This window comes from Amphiura filiformis, chromosome 1 (genome assembly GCF_039555335.1).
Source record: "Amphiura filiformis chromosome 1, Afil_fr2py, whole genome shotgun sequence".
Taxonomy (NCBI): domain Eukaryota; kingdom Metazoa; phylum Echinodermata; class Ophiuroidea; order Amphilepidida; family Amphiuridae; genus Amphiura; species Amphiura filiformis.
This window is the reverse complement of record NC_092628.1, coordinates 98,390,397-98,409,932: the sequence shown is the minus strand read 5'-3', so window position 1 is coordinate 98,409,932 and position 19,536 is coordinate 98,390,397. Positions and strand designations below refer to the sequence as shown.

General features: G+C 34.6%; 1 protein-coding gene across 40 annotated transcripts in view; it reads left to right on the top strand.

Moving 5' to 3' along the window:
* LOC140159281 (uncharacterized) overlaps positions 1 to 19,536 on the top strand; it is a 137,879-nt gene that overhangs the window by 28,410 nt on the left and 89,933 nt on the right. For 39 of the 40 annotated variants that reach the window (XM_072182972.1, XM_072182967.1, XM_072182826.1 and 36 more), the window contains 10 exons: positions 2,159 to 2,272; positions 2,839 to 2,952; positions 3,492 to 3,605; positions 5,258 to 5,371; positions 6,994 to 7,107; positions 7,932 to 8,042; positions 8,863 to 8,976; positions 11,063 to 11,173; positions 12,548 to 12,658; positions 13,670 to 13,780. In XM_072182972.1, the coding sequence (XP_072039073.1) occupies positions 2,159 to 2,272; positions 2,839 to 2,952; positions 3,492 to 3,605; positions 5,258 to 5,371; positions 6,994 to 7,107; positions 7,932 to 8,042; positions 8,863 to 8,976; positions 11,063 to 11,173; positions 12,548 to 12,658; positions 13,670 to 13,780 (1,128 nt within the window). The remainder of the gene's footprint in view (positions 1 to 2,158; positions 2,273 to 2,838; positions 2,953 to 3,491; positions 3,606 to 5,257; positions 5,372 to 6,993; positions 7,108 to 7,931; positions 8,043 to 8,862; positions 8,977 to 11,062; positions 11,174 to 12,547; positions 12,659 to 13,669; positions 13,781 to 19,536) is intronic. The other variant, XM_072182908.1, reaches the window with a different exon arrangement.

The following is a 19,536-nucleotide window of genomic DNA, read 5'->3' as shown; positions in this document are numbered from 1 at the left end:
ATTTTTACGTATGATATATTTTATAACTTAATTCATCATAAAAACTGATTCAAATTCTCATCAACTATTGTAGTTGAATCTGGCTGCACATTTGAATGGCATGAAGTTAGTACTTAAGGGCTGGGGTATGAACGTTTGGACAGTATTTATTTTGGGACATTAGAGCACATCAGACATACGAATTGCATTCTGAATACGAAGAATGTCATTCTGATATCAAATAATTTTGAATTTTTGAAATTAGCAATTTAATACACATTTTATGGCAAATCATTAAAATTGATATTTTTGATATTTAACAGTACACGAAGTAAACTTTATAAATCTGATGATTTATACTTAAAGTGTATGTTGGGTTGAAAACCCGACGATCAATTGAAAATGTTGACCTTTCATATTGAAGATATGGATTTTTTCCCCAAAAGACCTAATTTTTTTAGGTCTTTTTGAAAAAAAAATCCATATCTTCAATATGAAAGGTCAAAATTTTCAATTGACCGTCAAATTTTCCTCCCTGCTACATACACTTTAAGAATATATCATTAGATTTATATAATTTACTTTGAGGACTGTTATATATCAAAATTAAAAATATCAAATTTTTATAATTTGTCATAAAATTTGTATTATATTGTGATTTTCAAAAAGTGAAAATTATCAGAAAGACATGCTTCGTATTCAGAATACAATTCGATAGGTCTGAGGTGCTCTCATGTGCCACAAAAAATACTGTCGAAACGCAATAAACGCTCATTTTAGATCCCTTAAGTGAATACATTTTTTCCCATCAATCTAACCAGTTAGTCAGAACCAATGTTCATGCTCTCCAGAATCCTTGTATGTCAAATAAGTGGTTATCCCCTCAAACGTGGACTAATGTGCACAAAAGTGTACAACTTTTCATCTAGAGTGGCAATTATTGTGCCAAATCTTATTTACAATGTGCCAAAATAGTGACATGCAGCCTCAGAGTGGACAGTTGGATTCCCAGGATTTGTGTTTTGGAGAATATTTTTTAAATTTTGCTAAAATCATTAATAAATCAGCTGTTTTGGGACCAAAATGTATTAATTTTGCCTGAACATTTTTAGAAAATAGGGTTTTTTCAAATTTTTCAGATTTTGGTGAAATTTTAGGTAATTTTAGCCTCCAGAAAAACAAAACAAACCAAACCACCCGACCGATAAACTTGAAACTACTTGTAAGGTCGGTACAATATAGTGCAAATCATCAAAATTCAGCTTTGCTAATGTAAAATAGAAATCGCAATTCCTTTTACTAAATAAGTATACTTCAAGTGCCCTGATTACAAAGTATTAAGCCCCTCCCAGTTTGCAAATACTGATGGCAAGTGTCTACAATACTTAAAAGGAATCCTGTTTCTTGGTTTAGCTACTGACAGGCTTAAAATAAAGTACATCTTCAATGGCTAAAGATGTCCAAAATCTTCAGGTATTGATATGCAAAGTGTGATGATAGTTTTTTAAAGGCAATTCTTGTGTGTGTCTTGTCACAATGCCAGATTAGCTAAGGAGTTTGGCCTTGATGCAATTTTGTGTAAGCAGCCTGACCTTGATTACAGATTCATTGTGTAATCTAATTGTGTAGAAAATCTCCTCAGATCAAAGGGTATTATTCATTTCAGGTACAGAGCTTAAAGTTTATAAGTAATAAAATGAACTACAAATCTGTTCAATAGGATATACTCTTTTGATAGCTATGGTATCGGCATCTCATCTAAGATGCACCTTCAGGCTGATCGGATGAGATGTGATACTATTATAGCTATCAAACAAAAGTCCAGATCAATAGATTTATAATTAATTTTATAATGTTTATCTACATGGATGATAGGGACATAAGTATACACTAGTTATTTAGAGAACAAAAGTATTGTTTTAAGACCCAGTTGTGATATTGTTCATTCATTTTATAGTTACGATTGACAAGATTGAACTGTCGTTACCCAGCAAAAAGCCATGTGACATTGAAATCACTCCAAATGCTGCTTGTAAGTCAAGGCTCCCCTTAGTTTAGGTCAGCATTTCAACACTTTGGATGAGCACTCATCTTTGTGAAACTGGATCTGATCTGGTTTATATATACATAACAAATCTTATTACTTAAGTGGACTCTTTCTTCATATTTTCTATTTCAGATGAGAATGATTGTATGTATCAACCGTGTTTGAATGGAGCTGTTTGTGAGGATTTGCCTTATGAATACAACTGTGTGTGCCCAGATGGCTATGAAGGAACCAACTGTGAAACAAGTATGTGTTTGACTTGACACTGGCCATGAAAATTGGTCAATAATATTTATAGTTTTGCATATTTATCAGTAATAGCAACTATAGTATTCAAAATGAGGTCAAGCCAAAGGCCATTGACATGCCTTCTTTTCAATTCTATATATAAAAGTGCTCTTGAAATAAAGGTAGACATACTCAAAGGGCCTGTGGTCTATGAAAATCAGTGGGCACACTTTTAAATAATTGGTTAAATAAATGCCATACTACAGTGGAATTTTGACATCATCATCATTATTTCTTATAATTTTCATTATACTGGGTTTCAGTAAATCTTGTCACCTTTCAAGTCTAATGCAAGTGCACCAACCACCTGAGCTATTAGAGGAGCTCCATATCATTGACATGTTTTTTACTAGTCTCCATGAGAAATGCAGCCATTCAAGTTTATAGAGGTTTAAGTGTACACCTGTGCATATAGGTTGTGTTTTTACCGTGTTGTTAAATGTTTGCTACTAAAGACTAAAACTGAAATTGTAAGGCATTGAAACTGATGTTACATTCCCAAAATAAATGTTTTTATTTACCAGATACTGATGAATGCAATCCCAACCCATGTCTGAATGGTGCTCAATGTGTCGATGGAATCAATGGATACACATGTAATTGTCAACCTGGATGGACTGACGTCAACTGTCAAACAGGTATATTGGGTTATTCCATTTAGCTGAAGTTGTCCACAGTTGTCCTCTATGGAAGAGGAAGTGACGGAAGTTACGTCTCAAAAAACCGCTACGCTCTTTGCAATTGTTGAGTATGATATTGTCTTTAGAGTACACAGGTTTAGCTTCCCTGTCCTTATGTTTTCTTTTTGTTGATTGTCAAGCAGCTTTGGCTGTAATGAGCCATATGTTTGGCCCTTACAATGTATATTGTATATTTAATTACCATTGATCACTATAAGTGCAACTTTTAAATTCAGGTTTTTTTCCTTTCAAACTACTTCCGAGTTGTTAACTTTAAACAAAATTGGGTGAATGGGTATCAAATTGCATGTACATAACACACCATTCATTCTATGTTAAAATATTGTGAATATGATTAATAGTTCTGAAGCTATAGGCATATTTGTAATGGCTGCATAACTTTTTGTGAAGTCTGTATGTCACATTATACATATTAATAATTATTGTACTGAGTGTCCATGCATATTAATCATGAATTTTGTTAAATTTCTTGACAGAAATTAATGAGTGTGATTCTAACCCTTGCCAAAATGGAGGCATCTGTATAGAAGGACTCAATATATATACTTGTGTCTGCCCGGCTGGTTACACAGGTGTTAACTGTGAAATTAGTAAGTAAAGGATTATGCAGGTTTCATACTTTCTGCTGCTTGCCGCATGCCGCTTGCACTTGTCTGCAATTGGAGCGGCATGACTCAGAAAGCCACTTTTGCTACTCCCAAAATCGTATTTTATTCTCATACTTCAGAGCGGCACCGCACCGAGTTGACTTTAATTCAACTCCCAGCGATGCTGCCGCTTGGGCAAATCGGTGGAGTGATCAATATATCCGCTTGCCACTAGTCACTGCTAGCATTTCTGGTGCAACTGCGCAGTGAAGCAAAATCATCTTCAGAGCGGCAGGAAAGTATAAAACCAGCATTGGACATTTTTTCTATATTTTTGACAATGTAACACAGTGACTGATTGAATCTGGGACAAATATATCATAGAGGAATAGGACACATAAACTATTTTGTTGGTCATCTGTGCTGCAGCTTTTAACAAATGTTAACAAAACTATATTTCATACAAACTGAATTTAAAATCACAAATTTTATTACAACATTGCACCTGGAACATGTCAAATGAAATAAATAACTCCTTGATTGAGTGCTGTCATCAATGTTGTGGGACTAGTTTGAGGATGAAGGTATGTGTACAGGTTTCCGAATTCGGCAACCTTACAGAAATTGCTAGTTTTGGAATATCACTCTGATTATCGCGTTAGCATTTTGTTTAAAATTTCTAGACTTTTGCATCAAAATCTAAAAACAATGAATCGATAAGACTGCATGACAAACACATTGAGTAATAAATATACACCTACATATCATTGCTAGCTTGCTTTGTAAATATGTAGTTTGAGTACAAAGTCTTCATACGCATGCTGCAGCACATATTATAATTGAAGACCGAATTAAAAAGACTAGTTTGTGTATGACGTCAGAGCAAAGGTCTGATGTGATTGGTTACTGACCTGCGCAGTACGGCATTTTCGGTGTATTTGACAGGACGTCATACGCAAACTAGTCTTCTTAATTTGGTCTTGAATTATAATACAGGCTGAACAGGGAGCTTTATATCCCTTTCTGGTATATTCGTCTCAGATTGCATCAAGTCGTAAAAAAGATTCTTTTTTAAATAAGTTTACATCAGGCACATTAATGGAGTGGTGTGATTTTTTTCAAACAGTGTTTTCTAATTTAACTAGAGGCCTATCTCCAAGACGATATTATATCAGGCTTTGAGATAAATTGGCATATTGGTTAAGATGTTAAAAGTAAAAAAGTGCATCACAAGTTTGAATACATATTTTTTTTCTATTGTGGTCACTTTTTAAAATAAGCTCCACAATGTTAGGCACCAGTTTTGTGTGTATTTAAATAGATTGCTGAACTCCAGTTTTAACTGTTGTAGCAAAAATAAGAGTGATATTGAACAGACACAACTCTCAGAAATGTTGTCGCAGTAGAAAAGTTGTGATACAGATTAAATGAAGTGTTCAATTTCTGTTTTAATTTGTTTTCATGAACATGAAAATAATTATTATTTCAGTGAAATTTACAGCATATCATGTTCAATGGTCAATAATAATAAAAAGAACTATGATTTACTCATCACAGGACCATTTTGCTTGATCACATCCCCGATTTGCTCTCACATTGTGTCAGTATCCAGAAAATGTCATCATAATTTTTGTTTTGTCAACTTTTTCTTGCAGACATCGACGAGTGCAGCAGTAACCCCTGCCTTAACGGTGGTTTATGTCTCGATGGCGTCAATGGCTACATATGTCAGTGTCCACCTGGATGGACAGGAATTCATTGTGAAATAAGTAAGAATGCACCCTTATCATACACACAGCCATATCAACCCACCCCACTCACCGTGTGAAAAGTCACTTATAACAGAATGATAATTAGCATATTCATATGTGCTATCCCATAAAAATGGTGACAACATGGACCATGACCCAACATTACTACATTAAATGCAGACTATCACTAACTGTGTGTGAAATACACTTTGATTCTTGTATATATTGCACACTTTCCAAAACTAACTTTCGGTATTGTATGTAACTAGTAATCTATTTTATGTGGGAGTGCACTTTGCTTATCATTTGAATTCCAAATCAACCAACCTGGGTTTATCCGACTTGATCTTACTTCAGCTCGCTACTACCTAAACATGACCTGACCTAATGGTACCCCTGGTTATCACCTCATTTCACATGGTAAATGATATTCAATTTTACTCACCTTAACTTGCCCTACCTTACCTTCCCTAACCTAACCTAACCTAACCTAACCTAACCTAACCTAACCTAACCCAATGTCATTGACAGTAATTAAACCAAATCCTCTGCACTTGTGAAACCTCACCATGCCTTCATGTAGATGTTGGATACAGTAGTAAACCATGCGTCATTGGCCAATGTGTTGATGCTATTGATGGTATAGTTGCACCTGTCAGCCAGGATGGACTGCAATCAACTGTGAAGGTATTAGTAGTAATCTCTAAAGTATTTCAATTCAGTTCTAAACTGTGTCACATTGTTTGGGTCAGCATATGAAACTGAATATATAGGGTATAGTATACAACTGTATCATATGTATTGTATAGTGCATTGACTACATACAGGAGTGCTTGCGCCTCTAGATTACAGGAACTGAATTTGGATCAGAGACTTCACTAGGAGTACTACATGTAGGAGTACTTTCATAAAAACAGGTACCATTTTAACCCTCAAAAGAGTGCAATACATGCCTGGAATATTATTGCTGTGGTAATCGGAACAGGCAATTGTATTATTCTCATGCTCTTCTAGGCAGTTAATCTTATGATGACATCTTGTGTAAGTGCCCTATACCAAGGATAAATCAAATGCATGTCGTACCATATTTTAATCTGTAGATTGTTTTGTTGCCTGGCTCATTTGGTTTTACAAATACCTACTGCCTGTTGCAGGAAAATTGGACAAAATTTACTGATCATTCTTTTCAATCAATTTATAATAGTTTGAGGAGTGAGTGTTATGTAGTGCTGTGCGCAATTTTGATTGAATTTAAGTTTAAAAAAAACCTTCTCCTGCAAAATGACCAAAATGGTTGATACCACTATATTGCACTCACCACATGAGTTCTTTAAATAAGCTTAACAGTAAGGAGCTTTTTTGGGAAGAGAAACTGATAATAAGGCTAAAAATAGTTTGATGTTTTTGAATACTATTAGTGATACATGCAGGATATCATGAGATAATCAAAATGCATATTTTCTTGATATTTTCTTCATTCCATTTTTAGAGTATTTATTGTCCAGAATGAATCTAATTTAAATGACATTTTTTCTTATCCAATTAAATATGCAAAGTCATTTTGTCATTTTTTCTGTATTTTGTCACAAGATATGGTTTCAGGCAAGTAACTATTGCTTTATTGCACCATGCATTTTCAGATATTGATGAGTGTGCTTCACAACCCTGCCAGAATGGTGGTCTATGTATTGATGGCATCAATGGCTTCACCTGTGTATGTGCATCAGGTTACACAGGAATCTTCTGTCAAACAAGTAAGCTATATACCATAGATTTGATATTTTTAGCAATACACATAAATTTGTGACATGCAAACTGAAATATTCATCCCACTTCATGCTGGATTTTTTTTGGAACAAGTTCATTTGGAATGTTGATTAAAACTGTGAATTTTCTTTGTTACAAACAATTCCAACCAAAAACGTAAGTGATTTACTCACATTTTAGTGATGTTTCACCACTACACTAGTGGTTTCATCAGACTGGCAGCTCATCACATCTTACTGTTTCCTTTTATGGACAACAGGAAGCACCATAGAGGGCGTGATGAGTTGGTCAAAATGTTGTTGAGTGTGTAGCCCCCACTCCTCATCCTCGTTTTAGTGTGTCATGTCCTTTGGATCTGCAGAAAGGGACATGACATGCTGGAGTTATTATTATGGAGGGTTTATATTATGATGGATCCGGAAAATGTAACAAGGAATGAACATAAACGGTGGTACTTCTAACATGCATATTATCATCCAAACAGTTGCTCCATGTGCTGATGATGAGCACAATTGAATTCAGATACAATACAATGAGAACATGAAAAGAATCTTTTCAAAAGATTATGGAAAGAAGATCAATTTAGACAATCTTAGACAAAAGTTACAAAGAAAAGAATTTGGAAAAAACTTTGCATGTACAGATCAAAATCAGCATGCTTAATTCTGTCTTTATTGGAAGTTGAACTTGTGCCCATTGATAAGGGCAAGTAACTACTAATGCAAAATATTTCTACAACTTGGAAAAAAAACCTTTTGTCATTGAAACATTCTTTTGAGTAACAGTTTTTTTTGTGTGTATTATCTTGCAGATATCAATGAATGTGCTAGTAATCCATGTGTAAATGGCCAGTGTTTGGATGGCATCAATGGTTATTTCTGTTCCTGTAATCCTGGATGGACTGGAGTCAACTGTGATGTCAGTACGTACAAGGGTCTCTTTTCTAGTAGTAATGTCATAGTAAATAAAATAGATGGTGTGTCAACTAAAGGAAAGTTGAATTACATGCTGGATATAAATTGTGCACAAGGAGCTTTATGGTTGGAGCTGTGACAGATAAGCCAAACATTAGAGAGGTCATAGATAGTTGTTTTTAGCTTAACCATCACTGGGGCCCAGGAGACAAAATTTTCAATATATTTGTATGTATAGCTGTATATCACCTGCCATGCACTGCATATTTTGTGATCATTTTGTAGATATGTGATCAAGGCCATTCAGCAGATCCAAACACTTAAAAGATATTAAGACAGCTACCAAGATGTGACAGATTTAAATGGATTGAAGAGAGCATCTGCTTTACCAATGAGATACTTAATGAAATAACAGCCACAGCATTAACTGGACCAAACCCACTTTGTCTAGAAAGCTTGCAAATATGTGACCCTTCAGCACAACTGAGCCCTGAAGTCGCCAATCATCATTTTGAGATATTCAACCAAAATATTCTGCTTGAAATTAGCTTTAAAATGATGTATATCATGTCTATAGTACTTGACATTTAAGTAGTGAAAAATCAATAAAACAGTCAATAAATCCTTTGTTTCCTATTGTTTATTGTTAAGTTCAATGGAGCATATCTCAATAGTGGCACTGGCGACATCCGGGCTCAGTTGTGGAGGATGGTCACATATTGTGTGTGCACTGTGTACAATATCAAAGAGGGTACTGAGTATTCAGAATGATTGTACCTGCCTATCACTGTATACTAATTAGATATATTGTGTGTAATCTATTCACAGATATTAATGAATGTGCTTCAGGACCATGTCTGAATGGTGGAGTCTGTAATGATGGTGTCAATGGCTACACATGTGCATGCCTGCCAGGATTCAGTGGAATCAACTGCCAAATTAGTGAGTTCATTTGTGGAAAGTTGTGCACTAAACCATGGAGGTATATAAATAAATGGAGAATGATCTAGCCAAGCATCTTTTGTACTACGTTGGTTATGACCAATTATTGTTGAATAGGCAATTTCAGGGGATATTGATTATGCTAAGCTGATTACATTGTTAAGTCTGTTTCATTGGTCATTTATTTCAATGGGGTGCTAAATGCAGTTACTTATAATGTTTATTGGAAAGTGCTCATGTTTCAGAAAATTTGATATCAAAATGTCATTTTCGCCAAAAATTGCATTGAAATCAGTCTTTTTGAATAAAATAAACACCCTATCTGTAGGCCTATATCTGTGTTAATATTGTGACCCCCTACATTTTGGTCATGATTCTTGACAAATTAAATTAGGCTATGAGTATGACCCCTATTTTTTTTTCCAAAAGTTATGACCCCCATTACCTATTTGGAACCCCCCTCCAAAGAAAATGATGGCCCCTAATAATATTAATAATCATTTAGGCCTAAATACTGATAATTATTTATTATAAAATGAGAAGTTTAATGATGATGAAAAGATTTTACCTGAATTCAAGTACTTCCGGTAAATTTTACTCGCTCTTAACTCAATTGGCCCAAATTGGCCCAACATAATTTTTTCACAATCGGAAGGTAAAAACGTTTTGCTTTCATTTGCACTATATTTGAACTCCCTCAGACCCCCTTAAAAGCTTAATATATGAACATGAAAACTAAGTATATTTGTCAAGTTACGGCACAACTAGTGTAGAAAACAGTTTCATAACTTGAGAACAGAACATCCAAATTTCATCGGGTTTTCGCACAATCATACATTGAAACTATAAGCTATCAAAACTGGCGACTTTGAACAGCTAATTGACTAGCTGACGTCATTATACAGTCTCTTTTACAAGCCTTCCGCACGGGTCAATGTAGGGTCAATTCCTATGAGGAAATTTTGGGAGTGACGATCAATGAACCATGGTAGAGTCTCATAACCATCGTGGAGATCAATAGCTTGGCTGAAGTGGCTAGTCATTCAAGTTTGGTGACTCATTGAATAGAGGTAATAGGATAATCTCCACTTAAGAGATTAGAATTCTGGCGATCATTCTCCATTTATTTATATACCTCCATGACTAAACAAACTAGCATATTGACCTGTTGTACCAATTAGATTTATTGCATTTTGCTTGTTTGTAATAATAGGCTAGCTATAACTAACCTATGCCATGTTTGTGTTGTATGAAGAGTGGGTATTGTTATCCATTCTTATCAGTAGCACTTGCTACCAATCTGTTGGCATTTCTTTGATATGTTCTATCGAGTGAGATAAGTTTTCACCAATCCTTTTTGTATTGCAAAGCAAGTCTCAGCAGACCAATAATGAGCAAGTTATTGGTGAGATTTACAGTTGTCAACATTCATAAGTTTTGCAGAACTCAGCAATATTATATAATGACAAAAGATGATCATATGAACATTTAATGGCTGTTCATACACTCGTAGAATCACATAGCTAATCAGAAATGTTGTTAGAAAAATACGAGGAATGCATTAATATTGTATAATTGCACGGGTGCGCAATCCGTGTGCTACCCGCTGTGCTTTCACAAATGTTCGCATGCGTAGAACTGATTCATTTTTCTTGCAGTTTATTCATGCATTTATATTAGTCGTATTTTCCAACATTTTTAGTGACAATTTTGTTATAAAAATAGCAAAAAATTGTGTGTTTTTTTCTCGTGTATGAAATTGGTTAATAAATGCGTATCACTTGTTGCTCGAGAAGTTGTACAAAATAATGCACTTGCACTGAGTGCATCTCAGTATGTGTGCATTACTTTGTACAATTTCACTCTCAACAAGTGAAACGCATTTAGTAACATATAAATGACAGCTACAAAATGAATGTCTCTTCATACTACTTCATGGTGACATGGCAAAATCATTATTGGTGCATTGTGGCCATCTTGAATGTTTACCAGTAGTATTTTTTGATGCAGAAGTTAGTAAGAATTTACTCATACCAAGATGCATTCAAATCTTGTTTGTTTTACTCCTGTTAAATTTGACTTGTAGATGACAATGAATGTGCCAGCAACCCATGTATGTTTGGTCAATGTATTGATGGTATCAATGGCTATACATGTCTATGTGATTCAGGGTGGACTGGAGTCAACTGTGATATTGGTAAGGAAATATTTGCATGTCCCTTTTTATACATAATTAAGGATGGTGTGATCAACAACCTCATTGCCACTTTTCCCTCCATTAAAATTGAGAATGTTGTAATCATTGAGCCTATATTTTTCTTATATCGACTATGTACAATGTTAACCCCCTGGACACTACTTGTGATATAACAGCATTTCTGATTGGTTGATATCTAGAAATGCTCATTTCAATAGCCAATTATGACTAGGCTTTAAACTATTTATGGTCAAACTTGCATTTACAGATGATCTTATTAATAGCCGCCTTGATTGGTTCAAAATTGGACACAATATTCATTTTGGCCAATTGGCAGGTAGTTCTCATGGGGTTAAGATTGAAAGATGTACAGTTTGGATTTAATACAATGAAGTATGTCTTAAGTGGGTTAACACATTTATTTTTCACAAATACAGGGACTCGAAAATATGTATTTCATCATCATATAAAAATGGATTAAAATATTGGCATGAAACAGATGGAAATTGCATGTGATGAAATGGAACCTTCATCAGATCAACAGCTTCATCCCCCACTTTTTCTAATCAAAATGGAGATTTTGGCATCAGAAGAAAGCTTTATTTTCTTATAATCCTGGTGAAGTTTTAAACCTGAAATATGTTGCATTTAGATGTTATACCACACATACCATTATATGTGCCGTTGTAGAAACACATTTTTATTTCTAATATCAAAACCACTAGTGCAATTTACCTCAAAACTTTGGTACAGGTCTCAATGTGAGGTACAAAACACATTTGACCATGCCCTTTTAATAATGTATTCAAATTATTTGTGTCAGGGAATGGAAAGGAGATGGCATCTCTCTTTCAATATGCATTTGACTACTGTGCGCACTCTATGCATACATACATGCATAGACACCTGCATACACATGCACACTTAACTTTATGCACATTGTATAATTGTTTTAAACATGCATTCACACATGCATGCACACACCCCTACACATTGTAAAATTGTTTTAAACATGCACACCATAGTATTGTTCTAAACATTCACGGACCTTGTGTATAACTATCAAAGCAAGGACATCTGACATGACGTTTAATCAACTTGAAGAGGACCAAATACAGATTTGTATGTGTATGGCTGTGAAATGATGCACAATGTGGGTAGTTTTAATGCACAATAGCAGACGTATCTCTAAAATGCATTTAGCATGCAATTGTGACCTACTGCAGACCTCCGCAAACTGAGTGCCCTTAAGCACATTGTTGAATTGTTTCAGTCATCTGCACAATAATATAATCTGAATATAATCTGAATCATAATGATTATTGATTAGTCCTATTATGTCTTTCAAACTTCTGTTCACACTATTTTTTTCAGATATTGATGAATGTGCCAGCAGCCCATGTGTCAATGGTCAATGTATTGATGGGGTCAATGGTTATTTTTGCGTATGTGATCCAGGGTGGATTGGCGTCAACTGTGAAATTGGTATGTAACATCCAAACTAGTGGTTGCCAAATCACTTTCTTATGTTTCCTTGCTAGAAATAAATGAAACCAAATTTTACACTTCAGTTACTTAACTAGAGATGTGTGCTCTTCAATCAATGTTTGGCCCCGACTATTGCAGTAAGGGGCATTAGATCCAATAAAGAGCAAAGAAAAATGTGCCCACTGTTGAGGGCCCATTGAGTGATTGTATAAGTTTTTATTTTTGCAAAAGTGTGGTCTTGGTTGTGAGAGAGAGTCAGTCATTTGGAAGGCTGCAGCATGGAATTGTCAATAGGACAGTTCCTTACTTATGTCAACCACATGGTCAAAATTTGAAACTCGTTTTATATATCATTTCTCAGTAATTTGACGCTGTAGATAGTGCAAACTATTCTTTTTTTGAATCCCCACGAATAGATGAACATTTTGCTGCCAATTTCAAGAAAATCAGAGCAAGTTTATTTTGTACCATGTACAAATGTGAAAATTGACCTCTTGTTGCGGACATTCACTCCCAAAACTGCCATCTGTAACTACCTTGTTTAAAGTGTTCTTTTGGTTTCAAACAAATAAAGTTTCTGCATGAGGTGTCTTGATTTTGCATCTATAGTATTAAGAAATTATGTCATTAGCTTTCATTGTTGCAGACGTACAAATTATTTCAATTTAGTTGAATAAAGTTGATATAAAGATATCAAGTTGTTTAAAATAGGGGTCTTTGGGTGTCAGGCAATGTGATGCCCTTTCACCTAGTTAATGATAGTGACAAGTGGTATTTATTTATGTAAGTCAGCAAATCATATATATATTTTCAGACTTATACGCATTACCTTTTAATGTAACAAAGGCTACTTATGATGTTCACATATTACAAATACAAGTCATTTTCTTTCTTGAGCAAATCTCACATTTTACCATTTGTGAACAAGTGAATAATAAACTTGAAAAGAAATAGGTCTAAGAAAATGTTTTCATTGTTGTTTACTCTCTGCATGTTTTCCCCCTATAGATTTTAATGAATGCGGCAGTAATCCATGTATTAATGGGGAATGTGTTGATGGCATCAATGGTTATACATGTTTGTGTGATCCGGGATGGACTGGTGTTAACTGTGAAACAGGTATGTCAGTCAAGATTAATAGGTAAATTTTCACGGGAAAATTTTCTGGACACGTGACCAATGCGTATCAATGTGAGTGTAACCTCGAGCCTGATCCCTGACCCCCGGCGGTGACCTCGCTATTCAAGTCTTAGTTATTTTGAATTGGAATAGTATTTTGGCCGTAGTTTCGACAGAAATTCATGCATTGCAAAATTATTGAATATTATGTGATCTTAATTTCTTCACAATATCATCAAAACGTAATTTCTAAAATATTTACCTACGGACAAAAATATTTATCTACGGAAACTCTTGTTATAACATCATTAACTTCCGACAAGTAACTTATTTTGCATCCAAGAAAAAATTCTGCCTATTCAAATACATTGGAAGACCACCCGCTGTGCTCGGGGTCACATTCCATAATGCTAATATGTCTGCGCCCATGGGTGTCACGTGTCCAGAAAATTTTCCCGTGAAAATTTTCCTATTAATCTTGACTGTATGTGATCAAATGTCATCTTGTGCATATTCATTAATGACATAATGTTATGAATATATTCACATGAACCTCATGAATATTAAGGAGTCCCAAACACATGGATACACAACACACGGTCGACGTCCTATACGATAAATATAAATTTAATACTCCGTTGGTGAGCGACGGGCGAGTGGTAGTGAGCGACAGGCGAGTGGTATTTCACTGAACGCAAGAAAAGGAGTTTTTAATTAATTTTTGCCCAGTATAAATAATATTTACCATATAAAATTAAAAAGTTAAATCTGTCTTTCTTCCTATCCAAGATGCCAAACAGAATCTCCTGTTCTGAAAATGATATATCGAGATTCAAAATAAATCTTTCAACATCATTCCAAAATTGATAAGAAAATTTACAATTCCAAAAAAGATGACTGAATCGTTTGACGTGAGATTTGCAAAAGGAACACAGATTTGACTGAACAATACCCATACGAGACGATAGTCCATTTACTGCTAGATATCTATGTAAAATTTTGAATTGAAAATATCTTAACTTAATCGAAGGTGTACAGAGTTTTGATATCGAGTAAATTTTTTTCCATTCCAAATTAGCAACATTAAAATCTTGTGCCCATTTATTTTCTGATATTGGCTTATTAAATATTTTTTTGATACAAATATTGTGTATCAATTTACACACTTTGTTACTAGTTTTTATTTTGTTTAATAAATCGTCATTGCTGGATTTGAAATCAACATCATATTCTACCCTACAATTTCTCTTCCAAGGTATTGCATGAATCAAGGAAAAGTAGAAAACAAAATTACGGTCGGGTATGGTGAACTTTCTTTTAATATCTAAAAGCTTAGAAAATTGCCGTTATTATCATATAAGTCTTTTACACGTTGTATACCACAGTTGTGCCAAACAGAATTATAGATGATGGTATCATCCATTCGAATAAAAGAATTATTCCATAAAATTTGGTATGGTGATTTTGAAACAGAAATGTTAGAATCGTATGTGATTTCACACCAAGCAATTAATACATCTTTTATAAAAGCATTTTTAATTTCAGTTTGGATCGATTTGTCTTTCGGATTAATATTGCAATGAAATACGAAGTCACCACCCCTTGGTTTTAAATAAATGTTGAAAAATAATTTCCATTTTCCTTTATTATTAGAATCCAGAAATCCTTTAACCCATGCAAGTTTTAGACCTTTTATTACAGAAGGGATATGGCACATATTTAAGCCACCTGCTGAAAAGTCACCGATCAAGGTGTTCCTTCTAACCTTGTCCGGTTTATTGGACCAAATGAATTTATAGAGTGTTGATTCTAAATCTTTTAAAAACCATTCTGGAGGATTGGGCAAAACAGACATAAGAAAAATAAGTTGCGACAGACCTAAAGATTTCACAATAGCAATTTTTCCTGCCGGAGTTAAATCTCGGGCTGACCAAATTCTGAGGATTTCCTTTAACTTCTTAAATTTAGGTATAAAGTTTAATTCAAAAATATTTTTCAAATCAGGAGAAAATAATATACCTAGCAGCCTAACTGGACCAGTACAATACTTTACTCCTGTTTCATCAATGTTGGGCTTGTCATTGCGATATTGACCGAGAGGAATCAATTCACATTTATCTACATTAATTTTTAAACCAGAGAACGTTTGGAAGTTTTGAAGAACACGTAAGCTTTCTTTTAACGAAGAAACATCTTCAATGAAAATAGTGGTATCGTCTGCATAGGCACTTACGGTAATAACATTATTATCAATTGTTATACCTTTAATTAAAGGCTGATTTCTTATAGACATATTAAGAATTTCGCTACATAAAATAAACAAATAAGGACTGAGCGGGCATCCCTGGCGCAAGCCGCAAGTAAGTTCAAAAAAAGGCAGAGGCATAACCATTATTCATTACACATGAAGTTATTCCAGAATAAAATACATTTATCCATCGGATAAAATCATTACTAAAATTGAAATATTTGAGAACTTGATGCAGAAAGGTCCATTCTAACTTATCGAACGCCTTTTCAAAGTCAATCATTAGAACAAAACCTGCTTTATTATTTGAATTTATATAATCAATTATGTCGAGAGTAAGTCGGATATTTTCCCCAATGTATCGTCCTTTCAAGAACCCTGTCTGATCACTATGTATAATACTTGGAAGAACATTTTTATTCGAGCAGCTATGCACTTTGAGGCAATTTTATAATCAGTATTTAAGAGCGAGATAGGTCTCCAATTTTTTAAATGCATGCGGTTTTTATCTTACTTGGGGATAAGATTGATCTCCCCCCTGCGCTGATCAACTGCAAATGAACCATTTTGAAAACCATAATTAATAGAGTTTAAAACCATTTCATGAATATCATTATGGAAAAATTTGTACCATTCAGCTGGAAAGCCGTCAGAACCAGGTGATTTATTATTTGGCATTTGCTTCAGATTATCAGAATATTCTTTCACCGTTATCATACCTTCACATGAATCCCTCTGATGTACACTTAGCTTAGGACATAAAGTATTAGGAGGAAGAAAATCTTCAATGTTGCATGAGGGTGGATTACATGTAGAATAAAGTTGCCTGTAAAATTGCATTTCCTCCTCTAAAATATCTTTTCTGTTAGAAAGGATAACCCCATTATTTGTTTCAAGTTTTGTAAGAATACCTTGCTTCTGGTTTCGTTTTTCAAGATTGATAAAATATTTTGAGTTTTTCTCCCCAAATTCAAAAGCTTTAGCACGTGATCGAATCATGCAACCTTTAACCTTATTTTTATAAATATCTTCTAGATCATTCTTTGCAACATCAATCTGCTGTTTCAAAATTTCCGATGGATTTTGAGAATATTGTTCTTCTAAACCATTTAATTTGATCATGAGATCGTTTTCCAACCTTTTACGATGTTTGTTTTTACGAATCGAATATTGTATTGTTTCTGATCGGATACAACACTTTAAATACTCCCATGATAGACCAGGATTGAGGTTTTGATTACATTGTTTATGATCCTGTATACACTTCTTTACAATATCAATATATTCTTGCTCATGTAGCAGTGATACATTAAACTTCCAGAATCCCGGACCTCTAAAAGGAGTTCTATCTGATTGGCTAGCAATCGATCGCTTAGGTCGCTCAGTAGTCAACTACAAACTCATGCATTCAATTCGATTGAAATCGATTATTCTATTATTGACGAAGATAAAGAGCGTGATAGTGTGTCAATAATGTACATTGTATTGCACCTGGTTTTACCAGCATTCCTTTATAAAATAATTTTCTCAAAGAGTTGAATATTATCAAAATTTTTACAGCGGATTTCAAATGTTTTACATCAAAATTGCAGTTAAACATATCCACAGCAAAATACCGGTCCTCACCAATTAGTACATTTAATATCCAGTTAGTACATTTAAACGAAACCTGTGATTTACGTGACAACAAATAAAATTTTCTTACAATAGAAATATCATATGGGATACTGATATGGTAGGCCGCAACCGCCACAACGTGGAGCTGCTACGCGTAGCTGACTTTTTGTTCCGTGGAGCCAAATTGACCAATCATGTTAGAGTTTTTCATTACTCGGAGGTAAAACTGACCAATCAAGTACGACTTACTCATTACGTGAAGCGAATTTAGTCATTAAGAATTTGCCAGACGAGCTTCACGTGGTTGCAAGATATCCTCGGTCACGATAGTTATGATTCAAAAAGTAATTTATGAAAAGTACGAACCGACTTATTATTAAGATGGACATGCACTCACAAGAAACTCATACAGTATTGTACACAACTATATAGCTAGGCAGAGTGGTGGTAAACCATGCACACAATTCTGCGATCTGCAGTGTATCGCCGGGAGCTGATTTGTACATCTTGCTTGGCGTGGCCTGCGGAATTCGACCTTCAGCAAACCAGTTCGGATTTACTTTATATACTAGTAGTAGGCCATACATACTGTAGTTACGGTACTGCCCGTTTTCCTATACACAATACTCAGTGCGCTCACCATTGACGCGTGACCTAGTGTATGTTAGAAGGTTTTATGCCATTGCCTATATGAAGTAAATGAATAAAAAAATAACCAGTCAATATTTAAAGTATTCTCTGAAATTCTAGAAAATATAGTTTTGTAACATTTCCTAAATTTTTAGCTAATTTAGGTGTTTGGAAATATTGGTACTTTTGTGTTTTAGGAAGGATATGTAAACGACAGATAACACCAAAAAATATGAACAAATTATTTCTAAACTGTGTTAAGTCTGCAAACCATTATGCTTCTCATTTTCAAGAACGCTGGTTAACAATAAGCAGACTATTGTCTCATTTAAATAAACAAAAGCCCAGACAGTATTGTTACCTTACGTTAAGCTTTATAATCATTCACCCAACTGAAACTATAATACCAGCTCATTGTTCATTGCACAGGTAAAACAGACACAAGTGCAGTGTGTATTTAACCAGAGAAGATCTGATGTAACATAGTTGAGCTGTTTTCATTGAGTGTTATCTTGGTTTAATAGCTTTTAATGTGGTTTAAGTCCTTCAAAGGTCGTGGTGAATTCTACTGTAGACATGACTGCATCATGATTATTTTAAAGTCAACAACATTCAACAATATGATCACCGTGATAGTATGACAGTATCAGTACCGTGGGTGTCAGTGATCCTGGCCTGACACAGTAGACAAACAAACAAACACGCCACACACATGGCACATGCATGCAAGATAACATTGACTATACACTAATCAAACAATGGTATTGATCCTGTACAACTGTTTGTGGTTTATTTACATTCGATTCATTTAAAATCCACATAGTAAACATTAATTTTGGCAAGAGTTTTCTCTCTCTGGAACGATGATGCATCAACTGGCTCCGCGTAATGAAAAGATCTAACATGATTGGTCAATTTAGCTCATGCGAGCGAAAAAGTAAGCTACTCAGTAGCAGCTCCACGTTAGTGGCGGTTACGACCAGCCATATACTGATCATGCGAAAATCGTAAAACATAGAATAGAAACAGTGTGGCGGCTCTCAAAATCTCAAATTGTATGCATAGCCTGAGTCGCATACGGCCTATCTCGAACAAAATAGCTCAAAATCACCATGCGTAGTTGTTGAAAAACGTGAGGATTTATCGTACTACCACGGCAATTTTTAAGACGAAGATATAGGGATGATGATGGTGTGCACAACTATTTCCCATGCATCCACAAGTAGAATAAAATGCAAATATGCCATAATTTTAAGCCATA